At 47.0% G+C, this 18,861-nt stretch overlaps 2 protein-coding genes across 3 annotated transcripts; one reads left to right on the top strand and one right to left on the bottom strand.

Annotated features, from left to right (window-relative positions):
- Positions 1-3,635: 3,635 nt before the first annotated feature.
- SLC25A38 (solute carrier family 25 member 38) lies at positions 3,636-10,388 on the bottom strand. The gene is made up of 7 exons (XM_042889087.1): positions 10,324-10,388; positions 9,948-10,069; positions 9,644-9,728; positions 8,775-8,954; positions 8,193-8,361; positions 7,419-7,585; positions 3,636-6,258 (listed from the first exon to the last, which is right to left on the bottom strand). Exons 1-7 carry the CDS (start codon positions 10,342-10,344, stop codon positions 6,136-6,138), a joined length of 867 nt encoding a protein of 288 aa, XP_042745021.1. The 5' UTR covers positions 10,345-10,388; the 3' UTR covers positions 3,636-6,135.
- Positions 10,389-11,515: 1,127 nt separating this feature from the next.
- LOC122189599 (C-C chemokine receptor type 8-like) lies at positions 11,516-14,855 on the top strand. Of its 2 annotated transcripts, none has more exons than XM_042888899.1 (3): positions 11,516-11,606; positions 11,696-11,758; positions 12,479-14,855. In XM_042888899.1, exons 2-3 carry the CDS (start codon positions 11,705-11,707, stop codon positions 13,556-13,558), a joined length of 1,134 nt encoding a protein of 377 aa, XP_042744833.1. In that variant the 5' UTR covers positions 11,516-11,606; positions 11,696-11,704; the 3' UTR covers positions 13,559-14,855. The 2 variants fall into 2 exon arrangements, with proteins under 2 accessions (XP_042744833.1, XP_042744834.1); XM_042888900.1 differs by having other exon boundaries at positions 11,590-11,606; positions 12,603-14,855.
- The last annotated feature ends 4,006 nt before the right edge of the window (positions 14,856-18,861 follow it).

Raw genomic sequence — 18,861 nt, 5'->3', positions numbered from 1 at the left:
CACAGAAGGAAAAGAGAAGGAGGCCTGAGCTAAATTCTTGTTGGCATAAGCAAAAAGCTGGGAAAGAACAGCTTTTCTGTATAAGTGTTGTATTTGAGGCTATTCAAAGTGATCTCCAGCTCTTGTTCATAGCTTGCTTTAAGTCAGCTCTGCATGTTTCTCATGTGATAAAGAATGAAACTTATCCTGATTACTGCAGTAAGTTTGCTTCTTCACCAGCTGGGATATTTCTTTATGAGGGTAAGATCTTCATAGCTGTTATGATCTGCGCTAATGAAATCCAGTGGAGCTGATTTTCATTTCACTTTTTGTGTGTGTCAGCATGAACAGACAGCTCACTTACAGTTGTATGTTGTGTTCTGTGCAGAAAGCTACAGTACAGGAGGGATCTGTACCCAGATGGCAGTGAGCCAAAGGTGACACAGGACCCTTCATGGTAAGTTTTGAAACTAAGTCATGAAATACTGTGGTGGCTTGGGAGAAGTGGCCAAGGGGAGTGCAAATATGCTCCCAGCATTACAGAGCTTGCTGAAGTCTAATTATGGCTTTAAGATATTTTTGTTTTAAGTTTTAGACTGGGTGAGTTTGTGACAGAACACCCCTGCCACAACTGCCGGATTATTTCCCATTAAATGGAGGCCTAATTCAGGTCTGCTTTGTGTTCTCAAATATTAGCAGTGTGCTGATTAATTGTAGTAATGCGATTACTTTCTCTACTGTTGAGCCAGGAATTTGATTTGTGGGTCCTTTCTAGCTCACAGAATCACTCTATGATTCCAGATCTGTGTGGTCTGGGGCTATTTTGAACTGTCAGTACCAGCAAGGCAGTGACATCCCTGAAGAAGCCTTGTGCAGAGCAGCAGGGTTGGAGCCCAGGATGCACAATGGGACACAGAAGGCTTTTCCTGAACATAGGAGCAGCCTTAGCAAGCAAGTTGGCACACGGGAGTGAACCCACAGAAAGGAGTCCTTAGCATATGGTCACTTCTGCAGCAGCAATGAGACTTGAGGCAGGATGGCACAGAAGCATCACTGAGTTAGTGCCAACCTCTCAGAAGTCTATCAGTAAGGTTGAGGTTCCTGGTGTGCTCACAAAGCCTCAGAAAGATAATCTCCCTGGCAGCTAACCCAGGCTGCTGGGAAGAGCAACAGCCCTTGCTAGGAGCCACCCTTGCTAGGAGCCACCTCTGAGCAAGGAGTCTGTAATGGGATCCCCAAGTGGAGGGAAAGCCACCTGGCTGCTGCACAGACATCTATGCAGAAGGGATCCTCTGAAGAATGGATCGAATGGTTTATTTGGTGGGTGACATGAGAGAGGATCAGGAAGGCAGATCTTTGGGCTCTATCTTTGCCATCGAGCATGTCTGGAGGTGTCATGCAGGAGATAGTATGGAGTCAGTGGAGGAAGATCCACACTAAGACCAAAATGAGAACATAAATGCACAGCCATCTCCCACAAAAGTTTGCACTGTTCATGTTGCCTAGGATTCCTCAATGAAGAGGTGGGAACTCAGCTGAATGAGACCCTGGCTTCTCTGATGCCTCGGCCCAGTGCCTCAAAAGGGTGCTTTGGTCCACTGCCAGAAGGCAACTGAGGAAATGGAGAGTGAAGGTGTTGCCTTCAGCCAGCCTGTGCACAGCCTCCCTACTATCCATGGAGTTGCTGAGTTACAGGTGTTGTTTAAGCCTTTTTTTCCCTGTCCCACTAAGTTCTGGTCTGGCAGTTCCATTCAGTGGAACTGGTGAGCATCCAGTGAAGGGGATACAGTTGTGCAGTACCATGCCTAGGATCCCATTGACAAAGATGCAGAAATAGTCAAGCCGAGAGGATTATGGCCTCACACTGCTTCAGGAAGGACATCCCACAGGTGGGAAACAGAGGTGTTAGCCAGCTAACACAGTCTTCCTGTGGTCAATAAAAGACACATTACCTTTTATATGTTGTGTGAGTCCTTCCTTCTCATCTCACGTTGTCTGTGGATCCCCTTCCCCCTGTCCCTGGAGCATGAAGAGGGAGAGTCTGTTCCAGGGTGAGCCCCCATGGGGAAGGGAGGAGAGGGCTTTGCTTCCCTTATCCCATTAGAACAGAGAGAAAAGGCAACAGGCGGAAGGCAACCAGGGTCACTGGAGGTCTGGAGGTGTTGTGTGTTGTGGTCTTTTTTTTTTTTTTTTTTTTTATTTAAAGTTGATGGTATTTTTATTTGAAGCAACAGATTATCTTCATTACTCCATATCTGTTTCTACACCTTGGTTTCATTTTTATGTGTGGAGATGGGCCCATATCCAGTGAAGCTGTGCATTATTGTACAAAAGCAGTATTTCCAGACATTAACACATGCAGTGCACAGCCTAACAGGTGAACTTCAAGTCCTTCCAGGTACAGGTTTAACTGAGTGCATGGTACACTGGGAAAAGAAAGAACCATTCTCCTGCAGCTGCGTGGCTTTTGTCCAGAGGTGGTCCCACTTGCCTTTATTCAAACACAGCGACTGAATTTTGTGAGGCTGTTTGTCACTGAATATCATGCTACATACTTCTGTGGAAACTGGCTCTGGGAACAGCTACAGCTTTCTTCAGAAACGTGCTGAAACCTCCATGAAACTGAGGTTAGTACTCAGTGCAGTGACAACTCATGCAATGCATGGAGGCAGGGTTCTTTTTCTAAAGATGTAGTTTTCCCTTCAGCTTGCAGTTTCATGGGAGAAAAACGTGTCACAACTGCATTACTGAAGTTAGAACTGCTATCTGTTAGAGCCTTACTAGTATTATCTTCGTAAATTCCAGCTTGGCCTGCATTCCAAAGGCTTTTCTTTCACATTTTGGAGAAACAAAGCCTTCTAGTTCTACAGAAGTTGCAGATGTCTCATCTTTAGCCTCATTTTGCCTGGTGTTTTTTTTTGTTTGTTTGTTTTTTGTTTTGTTTTTTTTTTTTTAAGTAGAGGGCAGACTAAAGGCAATGTTTTATTACAAGGACTTCAGCTGTTCCCTTTCCCCCATCCCCCCCAGGGTTGACAAACCTGTCCCTTATCTCTCCTCCCAGCTGGACAGTTGGCAGTGGTGCGAACAGAAACGCCCTCTGAAGTGAATGTGGGTCTGCAAGGCAGCAGGAGCTCTGGGAGCTCTGCATGCTATGAATCCCAGGTCAGCACTATGACAAGAGGAGGTCAGCAGTCAGCTGTCTCCTTGCACCATGCTTTGCAGTGGAAAATGAAATCCCAGGCACAATTTCTGGCCTTTTGTTAAGAGCAGACTGCCTGAGTAGCACAGTTCAGGTTGGCTGGAGATGAAAAAGTTAGTCTCTACCCAGTGTGCTCAGAATGCCAGCATCTGAAAGCATCTTTAACACTGGATATTGAGATTAAATTTCTTATCAGTTTTGACACACACAACAGGCAGACATAGGATGGTGTGAGAAAGACAAGAATTGCTATGTATTATTTCTTTCCATTTAATAAAAAACAATTTAGGTGTGTTTACTATGCCCCCAAAAGAGAATACTCACTGCCTTGCATAAATCTCAGCTCATCCAACAGTTCAGTTCCCTTGGGAAGCTTCTTTTGCTTTCCTAAGCCTCTTCTCCATCCCACCCCTTTAGATTTTCTTTTTTTGAAAAAAAAAATATTCAGAAGACATTCTTAATTTTGGTAACCACAGCTTTTAATATAAATATATTCCTTATCACATAAATATTTCATGTAAACATACACTCAAAATACTGTCCCAAAGCTCCAGTTCTGTTTAAAAACAGTGCAAGAGGAAACAAACAACAACAAAAAGAAAAAACACTACAGGCAGCATGGAAATAACACAAAACCAATAGACATCAGACTATTTCTCCTGTATCTTTATAATTTTCAGGTAAATACTGACTGCCTCCATCTGTTAACCAGTTGTGTTCTTAGAGCACAGCTGCAGGAATAACAGAATCAATGCACGTTCACTAACATTGAATTGCCAACAAGTGAGGTCATTGGGAGAGGGGTCTGATGGTGATCTGGCAATCTAAAAAAGCTCACACTATCACCTTAGCTTCTCCAAAATCCAGGCCAAAATGACTTTGTCAATGATTATCTGCTGGGATTGTTAGCACTGAATTGCAGGGGTTATGCAGACAGGAGACTCAGTACCTGCCTCTGGAATTTTCTTTGGTTTTTATTTGCATTTAAGTTGTACAACAATAATTTGTTGTTCATTAGAAGCACAGAACATCACAAGCAATATACCCAAACACTTGTTTTTGACTTGGTATAACTATCAAAAAGTAACTTCAACGAATCACTGTAGAAATAGAATGTTTTTGAAGAGAATAAAAGGGTGAGGGGTAGTAAGGATCAGAGCTGAGGAAGCTGAGTCTTCCTGCCTATTGATACAGATGTCAGATCACAAAGCAGAACCTCAGGCTCTCTCTTACCCCATATGTAAGGGAAGCAACAAGAGAAATAATAAAAACAAACTCACATGACAAAACTCACTGGCTCATGTCTAGCGAGGTTTTTGGATTTACAACACCAACCACTGGTGAAACAGGTGGTGAAACAGGTTTGTTAAACACCAAGAGCCCAGGCTAGTTCACATGTCAGAAGCACACACTTTTTCACACTGCTGCAACAATGAAGAGCCTCCTCATTCTCCAAAAAGTGCACGCAATGGAAGGGCTTTCAAGAAGAAAAATCTAACACAGCATTAGCCTAGAACCCAGATGAAAATCAGCTGACTTTGAAGACGCCAGCAGTCAACTAGATTCTTCAGGTCTTTGTTACTTGACCAGGCAGAAGGAGAGGGCCTAAAAGCCACTGAAGTATTCCTGCATTTTAGATTTCTAATGAGGACATAACTTAATACAAGATTTGTCACCTAGCTTTCCTTGCTCACATGCCTCATTATGCCTCTGTGTGTACAATTTGTACAGTGCTTTCCTATTGCTACATCAGCAACTAAAATGCATAGGGAATACACACACGCACACTTCATCTCCAAGTTTAAACTCAGGAATACTAAAATAAGAACAGGCTACCTGCTAAAAGAAAATGAACATCTGACAATCTGTCCAGTGTTTCTTTGTCCCTACCAAACACTGAAACCCCTCAAACTTTGGAGAAAGCTTAGAGAAAAGAACAGCCTCTTCTCTCAAACCAAAGATATTCCACATGCAGTCAGTAGTGGCTTCTCAGGGAAATTTAAAGTGTCAGTATCTGTACCTGCTTCCATTATACATTTACGCTCTGGAAGCTATGATCTTAAAAGCTACATCTAAGGAGCAGAGGGATCAGCAAATGAGCAACAGGAAGCGAGTAAGTCTCTAGTACAACTGGATAAAAAACATTGAAGTTCTCCTGATATAGTGTGACTAGCAGGAAAAATGTCTTTCAGGGAATCAGTAGAATTTTGGTAGCAACTAATGCGCTCTCTACTTCTGGTTTAAAGTGCCTTACTCTTTCTAATTCCATTGCAAACGCTGTTGTAGCTACAGAAATGTATTTGAAGTGTTAAGATGCTCAGTTACCAAATGAGGCAACACAGCAGGGAGGTGCACATTACCTTCTCTGCTATCGAGCACAGTACAAAAATAATGACAGAAAATGTATTCCTAGTTTTCCCTCGGGGCTTCTTTTCTCTTCTCTTGCATTATAAACATCAAGACACATATCCAGTCTCCTACTGTGGTCTGCAGTGCTCCCAGGGAGAACAAAGCATATGAGGAAGAAGGATCTGCATCAGATGGTGTACCATGATGGCCTTACTGGCCAGACAGCAAGGAACACTTAAGCAGGTTCTGCAGTCAACACTGCCCTCACTGTTTTCTCCTCAGACACTCAGCAATTTCTCATTGCATGAAGGTGGCAAGCACAGAGCTATTTTTAAGATGGGCTTCTCTCAGCATAGATACCATGCTGTGGAAACCCTGCCCAAGGCAGTCCCAAGTACAGTCCTTCTGGAATGCACTGATCAAAAGATGCAAAGATTTGATCTTTCTTCCTTCTACTTTCCTAAAGGCCTAATCCTCTGCCTCAGAAGGGCTTTCTTCCTCCCAGCTGAGCAAGGCTTATTCCTCCTTGGAGCTGGGAGCTTTCCAGTGCCAGCTGGTCACAGCAAGCAGGAGAAGGAGTGAGGCTGGTCAGTTCTAGTGCAAGTCAGTCAGGATTTCAAGCCCATTTTTTCCATCATCTGCTCATATACAGTCCACGCCATTGCTGCCATCAAAGTACGCCTGAGGGCACGAGGCACACCGCCTCGGAAGAAGCCAACCAACCCAAAGTCCTGCAGCAGAAAACGAACAGCAATCCATTACTATCTACCTCCAGCATTTTAAATCCTCATCATTTGTTACATGGAACAGCCCAGCATGTATTTCAGCTCAGATTCAGATCAGCCTCTGAAAGATCCAGGCTTAAATTACATTCAACCTTTAGGAAGAATCCAAAACACTGTGCAATTACAGGGCACCCACTGAAAAAAGAAGGGTATGCCAAAATAACAAAGGACAGGGAAAGCCACACTCTAGCCTGACAAAGAAAACATCAAGGAGCAATTGTTTTAATATGCTTCAGGAAAATGACTTGTCCTTGTTTTAGTGCTCATTCCTGTACACAGAAATAACATAACTGTTCTTTAAAAACTGAAATTTTTAAGTACTGAAAATAAATACATCTGTTAGGAGGAAACAGTTCATGCACAAAAAAAAAAAAAAAATCCATACACAAATACAGATTCTTGTTTAGGAAAGAAAACAAAGCAAAGCTGCTAAGATCTACTACATTCTAAGGAAACCCTTTGCCTCAGTGTGGTAATTACAAATGTGCCTACACAGGTGGCAGCAGCTGCAAGCACAGCTACTCCAAGCTCACATTCGGAGCTGAAGTAACCACCAGTGTGAAGACAAAGGCATAGCAGACAACTGAAGCCTAATCATTCAGCAGCTTGATGCATGAGGCAGATCTGTGTGGAGAGATACTTGTGGAATTAGACCACAAAGGTGGGCACAGCTTACTCTTCAACTGCCTATCTTCTGTAATTTTGTGCAAACAGTTAAAGGATTTGGGAATGGCAAGAGTAATTGGGGAGCAAGTTCCACTCCCTTGTAATCCATTCAAGAGGAGCAGGAAATAATCTGAGTAGTGATAATAGCCTATTAAATACAAAGAAACTCAAGGAACAGACTGAAACATCTGCCTTCAAACCATCAACCACAGCACCCATCCAGTTAATTCCTTGAGCAAAATTCCCCACGCAAAAAACAGTAACAAGAGATTCAGCCTCAGACTCCCCCGGAAGGGCCCCCCCCCATCTTCTGAAAATGCTCACAGTGAATAGCCAGACCGCAACAGCATACAGACAACTGACTCAGCATAACTGTGCTCTGGGCAAAAAGACTCAGAAGCAAGGCTGCAGCTGCACCAATTAGAAGAGATTTGCCTTACCCTGTAGATGAAAGCAATGGCCTGGCTTGTCCTGCGGTACTTTTTAGGGGACAGCTGCATGTGTGTTTTGATGACATCAGCAGGCTGCGTTGCCAGTGAAGCCAAGATTCCCGCAAAGATCCCACAGCCAAAATTCACCACAGGCATGAGCACTGGATCCGGCTGGACTGTGACAGAGAAGAGGGAACCCACTCAGATACAAAAGAGGCCAGTAATACCCACACTGCATAATGAAGTGAAAATCTACTGAATTATAGAATCAATGGCAGAACATGACAGAAGTTAAAATCTCCTGAGGGTAGAGCAGAAGGGGAAAAATGGCTACAAGTTAGAACAGTTTAAAGCACTCACTGCTAAGGAACTGAATGTAACAAGAACTTAGATAAGGAAAAGTTGTTCAAGTCTTGCCTCAGCCAGTTCCATAAGCAGAAACCCCAGCTCAGTGGAAACTAATCAGTATACAAGACAACCAGCAGCAAAAACCACTGCTGAACACATCCCCTCTTTCAGTTCTTCACTACTCTAACTTATGCATCACTCACCCACCTTAAGCAAGAGTCCTCAAAAAGACGGTAAATCTTGGGCCAATTTCCATCTCTATACTGACATGAGATCTATAGTTCTCCACAACCAAAAGGCAAACATCTCACCTAAAGCCCCACAGCAGAGTAACTGAACTACTGATGACACGTGCAATAAGCAGAGCAGGGAATTTTAGGGCACAATGAGAGAAAAGCAATGTTTTATGTCACAGCTTCCAAAGTTCAGCCTTACCCTGAGGTGTGAGTTTTTTGGTCTGCGTGTAGAACATCAGGTAGATCCCAGAGAAAGGTGCATCCCGTAGCAGGGTGGCAGTGAGCCCACTGAACATGCCACGAGCCCCTTCTGTCTGATAAATACTCTTCAGAGCTCCACACACGCTCCCATAGCCAAATCTTCCACTCTGCAGAGGTAGGTAAGAGTCAGTCATCACATGCCAAGGAGCTCCACTCACACCCTGAGGCCAGTGTTCTCATCTGATACAAGAGATGGCAGTAAAGAGGACAGGCCAAGGCAAAAACTGTGTTCCACCTACCTCAGCCTCTAGAAGGTAAAACAAAAATATCCTACAATTACAGAGGCACTGCATACAAACACAACTTTAAAATCTCAGTGTGAGTTTCACATTCACTTTCTGCTTAGTTATCAGTGGTATGGCTTGGCACTTGTGGCCGAATGTGTGAAGCAGGATGACACCACGACTGCAATCCCTGGCTGTACCAAGGGGCAGCAATTTCCTCCTGACAAAAATGTCTGTCATCAAGAGAAAGGGATGTGACATCATTAACAGTGAACTAATTAGAAAGTCATACTCACCTCATACCGTGTCTTCACCACTGTTACTGGCAACATGCAAATCCCAGATACTGCACGTGCAGTGGCACCCAGAAAGACAGACTCCAGGGCTGTGGGTGAACGGTCCCCTAGAAACTTCTGCTTCATGGTGTACAGAGTGCTGAAGTAAATCCCAACCCCAGGAATACATCTTGCAAAGGACTTCACAGAAGCAGAAGCAAAGAAAGACGGAAAAAGCATACTTTAGACAAAATGTATCACTAAAAGCCAATGGTTTCCTGGGGTATAAGGAAGAGTGTCACAAAGATGGTGACAAAGGTCATGAGGGGCCTGGAGCACCACCCCTATGAAGAAAGGCTGAAAGAGCAAGGATTTCATCACTGTTCATAAATCTAACGGGCAGGAGTCAAGTCACGTTTGGAAGGGAGCTCAAGCACCATGAATCTCCAACCCCCCTGCCACATGCAGGTCCACCAATCCCCACATTTAATACCAGACCAGGCTGCCCAGGGCCCCATCCAACCTGGCCTTGAACACCTCCAGGGACAGGGCATCCACAACCTCTCTGGGCAGCCTGTTCCAGCACCACACCACTCTCATACTAAAGACAGTATCCCAAAGCAGAATGAGGCTGGTGCAGCTGCCACTCACGTTTACAAAGTTTATTCGTGCATTCAGCTGCTCTGGATTGCAAATGCGCAGTGAATGCACCAGTGGCACTCACCACATTAACCATTAACTTCTTACAAGGGGATTTAACCAGCCACATCACATGATTTCGTTCATAATTGTACAGGAGCCAGCCACTTCAATCCAGTCCTTAGTTATCAATAAACGGCAGGTTTGCTTGTGCATGTAATTATTAAGTCAAGGTCGGAAGAGCCACTTACAGGAGAGACGCCTTTCCACAGCCCCAGAAGACTTTCAGTTCGAACCACCCTGAAAAGCACCGTCACCATCCCAGCACGACCGGACCTGGAAGGAACACCAGACAGCACTCCAATGCCTCCCCGCACCACCGGGCCCATCGCCGCACCTCCACGTGTCACCCCGGCCCTCATACACTCCTCGTGGCCCCTTGGCCGCTCCTTCCAGAACACGCCGCTGCTCCATAGGGCCTCGAAACCAGTTACCCGTCCAATTACCCACCCAGTTACCCTCCAAGGGCGCCCGGCGCAACCCCGCAGCCCTCACCCTCCCACGGCCGGCTGCAAGGTCTGCAGGCGGGTCTTCAGCAGATCGAGGGGCTGGAAGAGCAGCGTGGAGCAGGTGCCGCTGATGGAGCCGCAGACGAAGGCCTTCAGCACGGGGTGCATCTGGAGGGGAACGGGGGACATGGCTGCTTTATCCGCTTCTAAACCGCGTCGCAAGGAACGGGAAGGGCGGAAAATCGCTCCTTTAAGGCGCGGCCGCGCGGCCGGGTCCCACACCTCGCACCCCGCGGCACACGGGGCGCCGGGCAGCGGGCGACGCGGGCCGCCCCCCCCCCCCCGTCTGCCATGCAGGGGGAGCCGCGCGGGACCCCGGCGAGCTTCGCGTGCGCCGCAGCGGGCCGGACGCACGTCATTACCTCGTCCTCTCGCCCCGGCATCCCAGCGCCCCGCTGAACCAGTGAGCGCGGCGGGCGGCAATGACGCGCGGACCTTCCCGCCGGCGGCCAATCCCAGCGCGGGCTCGGACGGCGGCGGGAGCGAGCCGCGCATGCGCACCGCTTAACCCTTAGCGTGCCGAGGGATGCGTCAGTTATGGCTTATTGCATCCCGGGCGTGTGATGGGTCGGTGCCGCGGGCATCGCTAAGCACGGGTGTGTGTGGTGGAGCGGCCTGGAGATGAGCGCTGTGTTTAGAAAGCTGCTTTGGGCTTCTTTCTCTGGTTTGAGACCCCGCGTTCTGAGGGGTCACGAATCAGTGATTCTGTGAGTCGGCATCTTGTTTGGCTCCTGCTTTGAGGACACAATGAAATACACGTGTCTCGAAGTGCTGGCCTAGTGGTGTGAGCTTTCACCTCCAATAAAGCTGGCAAACCCAAGTGAGGTGTGTTTGTGTGGAGGTTTTTGTGGTGCTGGGGTGGTGCGTCGGGCTGCTTTGTCCAGCTCATGGCGGCAGCTGGGTGCCCGTGGCTCCAAAGACCCCACAGCCGTGCTGCCCCCTGGCAGTGCCATCCTCATCCCCACATGGAGCCACCAGGGCATCCGTGGGGCAGCTGCAGACACCGGGACCTGCTGAGCCAACCAGAGGCTGCGGCAATGGCAGCCGAGCAGCTCACAGCCCACGCAGGAGCTGGATGCTCTGGCAGTACTGTGGCCTCCTGGTGCCCACCTTGCTGTGGGGTTGGAGGAGCTTTGCTCTCTTGTTATGATCACAATGAATGAGGAGGTGACCGAGCACAATGGGGACAGTAACAGTGGGGCCACCTCCTCTGGTGCAGGTTTTGACAAGGGTGACGTGCAGGCTCCTGTTCATCTGCATCACTGGGACGTCCCCCATAGACATCTTCCCCGATAGTCCCTGGTGTGCAAGAACAGCAGTGCTGCTTCCCCCTCACGGTGATGCAGGGCAACGGTGCTGGGGTGCCCAGTGGGAGACAGGACACCTGGCAGACGCGTGGGGTGAGTGACAGAGCTCTTTCATTGACGTTCCTGCTCATGTGAAATGACGTACTGATCATCCAGGAGATAAGTCTGACACACGTTTCCTTTTCTGTAAGCATGAACTGAAGAGAATGAACTGACTGCCTTGTGGGTTTGTGCACCTTGAATATAACATCTGTCACACAGAGGAAGAGGCACTTTGAGATTCTGTGCTGTTAGGGTAAAGACTTTGCTGGCGGCTTGGTGCTGAAAGGTAAACTAAGGTAAGTGCTGCCACTATATATGTATGAAGATATACTCACCTCTCAGATGTGCTTTATACACTGAGACATTTTTCTGGCACTTCACACAGTACTGGATTATGGATGGGGACCTGAGGAGCCTGCTGGCCGGAGGAAAGCAGGAGGACTTGCAGGTGAGTGGATGCATCTGGGCTTGTTCCTGAGGGGCTGTCACTGGGAGAGGTCATTCTGGCGGGGACAGTGAGGATGTGGAACAAATCTCAGTGGTTGGGGTTCTTTGAAAGTAGCGTATGTGAAGGCACCTTCTGCAGAGGAGGCTGCTTTTGTCAGGGCTCACACACCCCTCCCTAGAGTCACAGGGGAAGTCCCTGTGCAGGAGATGTGCCCTCACCACTCTCAGTGGGCTGGGCAGGCTGTGGTGGGCACTGCCAGGAAGCTGCATGGCTTTGGAGCCGTGGGCACCCAGCTGACTCCATGAGCTGGACAAAGATCTTGACAGAACATAGAACTGAGCCGCAAAACCTCTGCTGAGAGCTCTCAGCACCCTTGCCCATTTGACTGCTATTTTGGTGGTGCTCCCTCCAGCACTTGGACCAGCAGATCAGGCTGGATACAAACATGGGACTAGGCACATCAAGAAACTGTGGAAGGAGGCTGATTTACCACAGCAGCTGCATTTCCTTCCATCTTCCCTGCCCCTCTGGCTCAATACCCTCATCCTGTTAGGGCAGAGCCATCACACATGTTCATTCTCCATTTTCCCCATTTGTGTCATCTGACCTGGCCAAGGCACACCTGATTTTAACTTGTGGGCTTCATGTGAGATGAACTATATTTTTACTAGGAACGTAATTTGAGATTAGGATCTCACGAACTTCATTGTCCTTGAACAGGTGGATTACCATTTGTCACCAGCAGTTAACTCCTCTGCACCCTATGATAACATGTACTACCCTGAACTGGACACTGACTGTGAATTTGAAAGTATTCCATCATTTGCATCTTCATTTTTTCCAGTGCTGTACTCTATATTGTTTGTGGTTGGCCTCATGGGAAACGCTTTGGTTGTTTGGGTCCTAACAGTCTTTAAGAAAATCAGGGCCATGACTGATGTGTATCTGCTGAACCTCGCCATCTCTGACCTCGTCTTTGTCTTCTCCCTCCCTTTCCTGACTCAGTACTCCCTGGTAAGCCAGTGGACTTTCGGCAACGCCATGTGTAAAATTGTCAGCTCTGCTTACTTCATTGGTTTCTACAGCAGCGCCTTCTTCATAACCATCATGAGCATTGACAGGTACTTGGCCATTGTGCACTCTGTATATGCCCTGCAGGTCCGGACAACCACCCATGGAATCATTGCAAGCCTGGTCCTTTGGGCAGTAGCCATTTTAGCATCAGTGCCAGGCCTTGTGTTCTTCCAGGAAGTGGATGATGATAACAGGACACTGTGCATCCCTCTCTACCCTGGCAGCAGTAATGGCTGGAAGGTCTTCAGTAATTCTGAAGTCAACATCATGGGGTGGCTGTTCCCTGTGAGCATCCTCACTTTCTGCTACCACAACATTTTGAGAAACCTGCAGAGGTGCCACACTCAGAACAAATACAAAGCAATGAAATTGGTTTTTATCGTTGTCATTGTGTTCTTCCTGTTCTGGACCCCCATCAATGTCGTGCTCTTTTTGGACTCTATGAGGAGCTTGCATATCATCGATGACTGCCAGACTAGCCAAAGGCTTGACCTGGCCATGGAGCTGGCCGAGACACTCTCCCTTGTGCACTGCTGCCTCAACCCCATCATCTACGCCTTTGTTGGGGAGAAGTTCAAGAAGTATCTCTGTGAGGCTTTTGGCAAATATACCCATTTTCTCTTGATCTGCAAAGGACACAGTGCCTTCAACAGACGCAACACGGACAGACGCTCGTCTCTGTACACAGCATCCTCACAGTCCTCTTTCGTCGGCAGCATCCTGTAGAGCTGCAAGGCAGAAGCTCCATACTTTAGACTTGATTTGAAACCAAGAAATTCTCCCAGTACTTCAATAAAAACAGTCTTTCTGTTTCCTTGTAGGGGGAGGTTTCGGTGCAATGGCCTGTTATCAAAGTAAGACTAGGAAATCACACAATACCAGAGCAAGCTGTAGTGCACCTTGCTCTTTCATGTGCTCTGACACCATTCTGAACAGGGACACTATTCTGTCCCGTGCTTAGCAAATGTGAATGAGAACTTCAAACACTGAAAATCACCTTGCAAAATTCATCAGGTACCCCCTGCCCACCAGCTGAATAGTTTATCAAAGAAGATTTTTGTCTCTATCGCAGGGAAGTATGGGGATGCACTGTTCAGACAACTTTTTAGGACAGGAGGTACCTGAAAAGTAGAATCATTTGCTTAAGCCTGCTTGTATTATTTGGGATTCTTATTTTTTAGCATCTTTTTTATCATCTTCCTCCCCTTCCAGTAGCTCCTTCTGCCCAACCGACTTTGTGGAAGTGAGGCTGAAAAATTATTAACAGACTTCACACCAAGAGGTATGCCCTGTCCCTCCAGCACAGGACACACGGCCTCCAATATTCCTAATGAAATGATGAAAACCTTGAAGGATGGGAATACGCAGCCTCTCTATGCAGATAGGGTGTCAAAGTCACACCTCAGTATTCCTCACCTAGATGTTGACAAAATGCATGTATAATATTTATTTTTTTTTAATGCTTATTTAATTCCTCATGCATCCTGAGTGAGCTGCCACTCTGAGGGAGACAACTAAGTCTCCCCTAAGGAAAGGTCAGTGGTTTGCATACTAATACCAAATGGATGATGGTTATGGCACTGGGGCTGAAAGCCACCGCCTTCTGGTCTGCATGAACAAATGTCTAATTTTGGAGAGTGGATGAGAGCAGACACTGTTGTCTTAGGAATGTTTCTTCTCTCTGCTCAGGCCTGGTGTCGGGAGGAACAGCTCTCATTTCCAAGCCTGGGACAGCAGGCAGCTCTTTCACTTGTCTCAGCAGAGTGGATTTATCCTACAGGCAGTGACTGTGCTCATCGCAGGGTTGAGAGCATGCTTTGTGAAGGGAAACAGTCCCTCAGTTTAAGGAATCACTCCAGGGCTTAGCTGCTACCTGATATCTAAGCAAAGTTTCCAGATAGAGCTTAGTGAATGAGTGAACTAGGCAAGCAGCAAATAAATTACTGTTATATGGTAAGAGTGATGGGTAAAATCTTCCTGGGGATCTGCAGGAGGTAGCACAAATATTGACAGATAAATGCAATGGTGCTTTGAAGTTTTTGTTCCTTGTATATTTTTCTCAACAGGATATCACCCTGTTTTAAGTTTTATAATAAAGATTCTTCCTGCAGTGTAAATGCAAGACCTGAAGAACTCCCCTGTCCTATCACTGATTATTTCAGATTGCACATTTTCTTCTGTCCTGGCAGATTCACATAACTGACCATTCCTCCAGCCACCTCCTCTCTCTTTCTCCCTCTTTCCTTTTCCCTGGGAGAAAGAGACTGAGAGCAGGTTGTCTTTGGGCAGGTTATGTTCTAGCAAGTCAGCCTACCCTGGTAAAATCCCTACACCTTTCGAGTACCCTTGAGGTTATTTCCTAGAGAAGATCAGAACAAAACTCAGAAGACAATTCTCTTTAGCTGCTGATTTTCAGATAGTGTTTATTTTAATGTGCATCCATATTGGTGATCTGCAAAATGCAGTCTTTTACAAGAACAGGTTGATAACAATGTATACTACAGGTAATGTTCCTTCATGTGGGCAGTGACAGATTCCCCACATGATAAAGCAAAGACTGTGAAAAGATGAGTTTTAACCACTTCCTCAATACCAGCTCTGCACTGCAGCTCCTGCCATTTGGGCAACTTGCCACCTTTGTTTTTTTGTATGTACAAGCGTTTAAATGCCCAAGAATGGGTTTCACAGAAATTAAGGTTGAAGCTGAAGTGTGGTGAACAGGATGCCAGCACCAGCTATCTTTATCCCCTGGAGGTTTGCAGCAGTAGCGCTCTATATCATACCTTGCTCGTAGCACAAGGATGGCAACAACATCTGCTTTCCCACACCACATATTTGTGTATGTGCACCACTGCAGGATTTCATGGCATGCATCCTGCAGTAAAGGATTCTGTAAAACTGACTTGCAGACAAAAGCCTTCCTTGCATGGCACAGCTCTCCCCCCAACAGCTGGCACAGTCATTCAATTTCCATCACAAGATCACTGCAGGAAAATAGCAGCACCTTCAAATAACAGAATAATGGGAAATGCAGAATTTCCATCCCTTCTCACTGCCTACACTCTTTGTCTGCCTATGCTACCACTGTGCCACCCTTCAGAGCTATACCACCTTCATACCCACAGAAAGCAGGCTCAGGAGTTGAGTATCTGCATTGGAAAAATGTCCCTTTAGTAACAGAAGGCTCCTTATCAAATGCTTGTCGTCCATTTCCACGTTTTCCCCTTCCTCCTCTATGTAGGAACAAAGCTTTTTTTTTTTTTTTTTCTGCTAAATTTCACCAACACTTGTCTTGTCCAGCCCCTGCACATCAGGTTTTGCAGTCAGATCTGAAATGGACATCATTTGCAGTGGAGTAAAGCAGCCCCTGACCTATGCAAAAACAGGACAGAGATCTTTCAGCAAGTTAACCTGTGGCCTAAAAGGGATCCAAGCCACGTAGATTAAGAGCAAAATATTTTTTTCTGAAGTATGTGTCTCTAAGTTTGACAGAAAGTCATCCCTCCCTTCTTGGACCACATCAGGCTCGCTCTTCTGAAGCCCAGTAGTCTCTGCTATTTATTCTCAGGTCATGCTCCCAGTGGGCAATTTCCAGTAATAGCAAAAATAATCAAACAAGAAGCTGTTTCTCCACGCATCTCAGGAAAAGCTGTGTGGAGGTGGTAGCTTAGGCGTAGTGACCAAAATGAGAGGTGCACAGATTGCAGTGAGGCTCTGCCGCAGAGCAGAAAGGTGTGAGGAGAGGACAACAGGGTGCAGCTCACCCTGGGTGCTGGGGTTTTCTTTGTTCTGGATGTGCTGTACTTGTGTGATATGCTCTGAAGTGACTGTGAACTTTTAGATCTATGCATAGTATTAGTCTCAAGTGAGTCTCGAGCAAAGAAACCACTCAAAGACCCACAGTGCCTCCACGGTGCTCCTGCAGCCTATCCTCAGCTGCTCAGGTGAGCTGGTATGTTTGCTGTGCTCTTCCTATGCATCCTCCCAGCTGGAACTCCACAGTGTAGCAAAAATGGGCTCATTTTGCTGTCATTAAAATTTTAATTTCTGGTGCTGATTGAGATGTCATGCTGCAGGTCACCAGCAACCAAGTCAGGACAATGTTACGCTGCATGAAGGAGCTGGTAGATGTCAAGTACCATGGGCCTTCACCAAAGCTCTCTGTGTTTTGAAAGGGGGATGCTTTACTCCTTGCACACAGCTCTCTGCAGCGCTAAGGATTTCCTGCCAAGGCAGCTGCCTCCCTCCTTGCAGCAGCAGCACTGGGAGTCGGACCAACCTCAGCTCCCCGCTGCAGCCTGGCGCTGCGAGCTGCTGCTGCCACAGGGGCGGAGGTGAGACCCACATCCTGATGCTGTGTGGGCAGCAGAACATGCAGTTCTCTGTGCTCCTTTCTGAAGGGACAGGCCTGGGAGATGCCTGCTCTGAGCTGCGTGCAAGGGCACTAGGAGCACAGGACAGCAGAAGGAACCCTCTGCATCTTCCTTGAGTCTGAACGGCATCACAGTGACTCCAACTTGCAGGGCTGTCCAGCAGCTGCTCAGGTTGGCTGAGCTCGTCTGCTCTGCACAGACACAGTGCATGGTCACTTGTTTGCTCAAAAGGAGCCCGCCACAGTTTCAGCACTGGTCCCCACTCACTTCTGCTACTCAGCTTTACATCCTGATCTTGGTCTTTTTGCTGCAGTGAGACAGGTTGAAGGGAAGTCAGAACAACTTGGGCACATCACATAGTCAGATATTCTCATGTGTATCATCCTAAAATCGAGATAAAAGTAACAGTCACTCACATTCAGTCTTGTTTCCTCTTGATTCACTATTGGTATGTGTAAAATACAGAGTAAAAAGGAGTGAGTAAAAGTTGTGTTCCTGGAGGAAATATGTCTATGCACAATGTAACTCCTTTTACAAGCTCCTGTGCAGGAGGCTGACCTTACTGGTAACCTGTGTCCTCCTGTGTATCTTCGATATGCCTGTAGGGTTTTTCAATCACCCTCTTAGGGAAGCAGCAGGGAAGTTGCAGACAGCATGCTGACCAAATTAGCTCTTATCCATAATGTGGCTGTGAGGCTGAGGGTGGGCTCTGTACCACTTTCCCACCAGTAGCCCAGCCACATCACTCTCACTCCAGGAGATGTCTGCTTCCTTGGGGCAGGCAGCCAAGCAGAAGGAATATTCCACCAAAATGGAGTATTGAGCCAAGAAGGGGAGGGAAAAGACAATGTTCAGCACACAGATGTCAGTCATAGCCCTGGCTTTCTTCAAAACTAACCCAGGTGCAGACCAAAGCTTCTGAATGTGCTGCTGTGCTCAGCTAGCAGGGCAGTAGCCAAGGAGTGACTCACTGAAGACCTGTGCCAACCACAAATCTATGAGCTTGGTTCTTTTACCTGAGATTCGTACAGAAACAGCAACCTCAGCTTCATCTTGAAATGTAGCTTCAGTCAGTGAAGAGATCTGTAGAATGGCAATGGAAGAGTTCTGCGATTAGCCCCACACATCTGTGAGCTGTTCACCATGTGCCTCACACTGCCATCAGGGAGGAAGAAATACAACCACTGCTGGGATTCTGGTGAAGGTGTGCAGCCCCACGTTTTGCAAGGTTTGTTAGTTTATTTGTTTTCCTTAGGAAGTATCCACCCTAAAAGTAAATTCAGTCTGAGGTATCACTTCGTTCATGCCTCTCCTTGAGACATGCACTCTGTGGGATGGCTCCACTATAGGGAATTACTAGAAATGATCCTTCCAGAAGGACTCCTCCCATCTAGAAGTGCTTCTCCATCTCTTCTCTGCTGTGGTAACATCCAGCTATGCCCAGAGATAGGATGGTTCACATTTGTAATGGGGCTCTTCCTGGGTGTATGCCCTGCAGTCTGGGCAAGTAATGCTGACCAAAGCAAAGCAGCTGCTGAACCGCAGCAGTTCCGATGCACAACTTGCACGGTGTGCTTCTGCTTGACTGAACATTTTTGCATAAAATTGTGTTTCTCTTCGCTGAGCTAAAATGCCAAAATGTGCAGAGGCACATCA

This window comes from Lagopus leucura, unplaced genomic scaffold (genome assembly GCF_019238085.1).
Source record: "Lagopus leucura isolate 7727_CA_CO unplaced genomic scaffold, USGS_WTPT01 Super-Scaffold_100157, whole genome shotgun sequence".
Taxonomy (NCBI): Eukaryota; Metazoa; Chordata; class Aves; order Galliformes; family Phasianidae; genus Lagopus; species Lagopus leucura.
The sequence above is the reverse complement of the archived record's forward strand: the minus strand, read 5'-3'. Positions and strand labels throughout refer to the sequence as shown.

Coding starts and splice junctions, on each gene's coding strand:
- SLC25A38 (XM_042889087.1), bottom strand. CDS start 10,344: ATGCCGGGGCGAGAGGACGAG. Junction 9,729..9,947: donor TTGCAGCCGGCCGTGGGAGG/GTGAGGGCTGCG, acceptor TGTTCCTTCCAG/GTCCGGTCGTGCTGGGATGG. Junction 7,586..8,192: donor CAAAAAACTCACACCTCAGG/GTAAGGCTGAAC, acceptor TCTCTGTCACAG/TCCAGCCGGATCCAGTGCTC.
- LOC122189599 (XM_042888899.1), top strand. CDS start 11,705: ATGGATGGGGACCTGAGGAGCCTGCTGGCCGGAGGAAAGCAGGAGGAC. Junction 11,759..12,478: donor GAAAGCAGGAGGACTTGCAG/GTGAGTGGATGC, acceptor GTCCTTGAACAG/GTGGATTACCATTTGTCACC.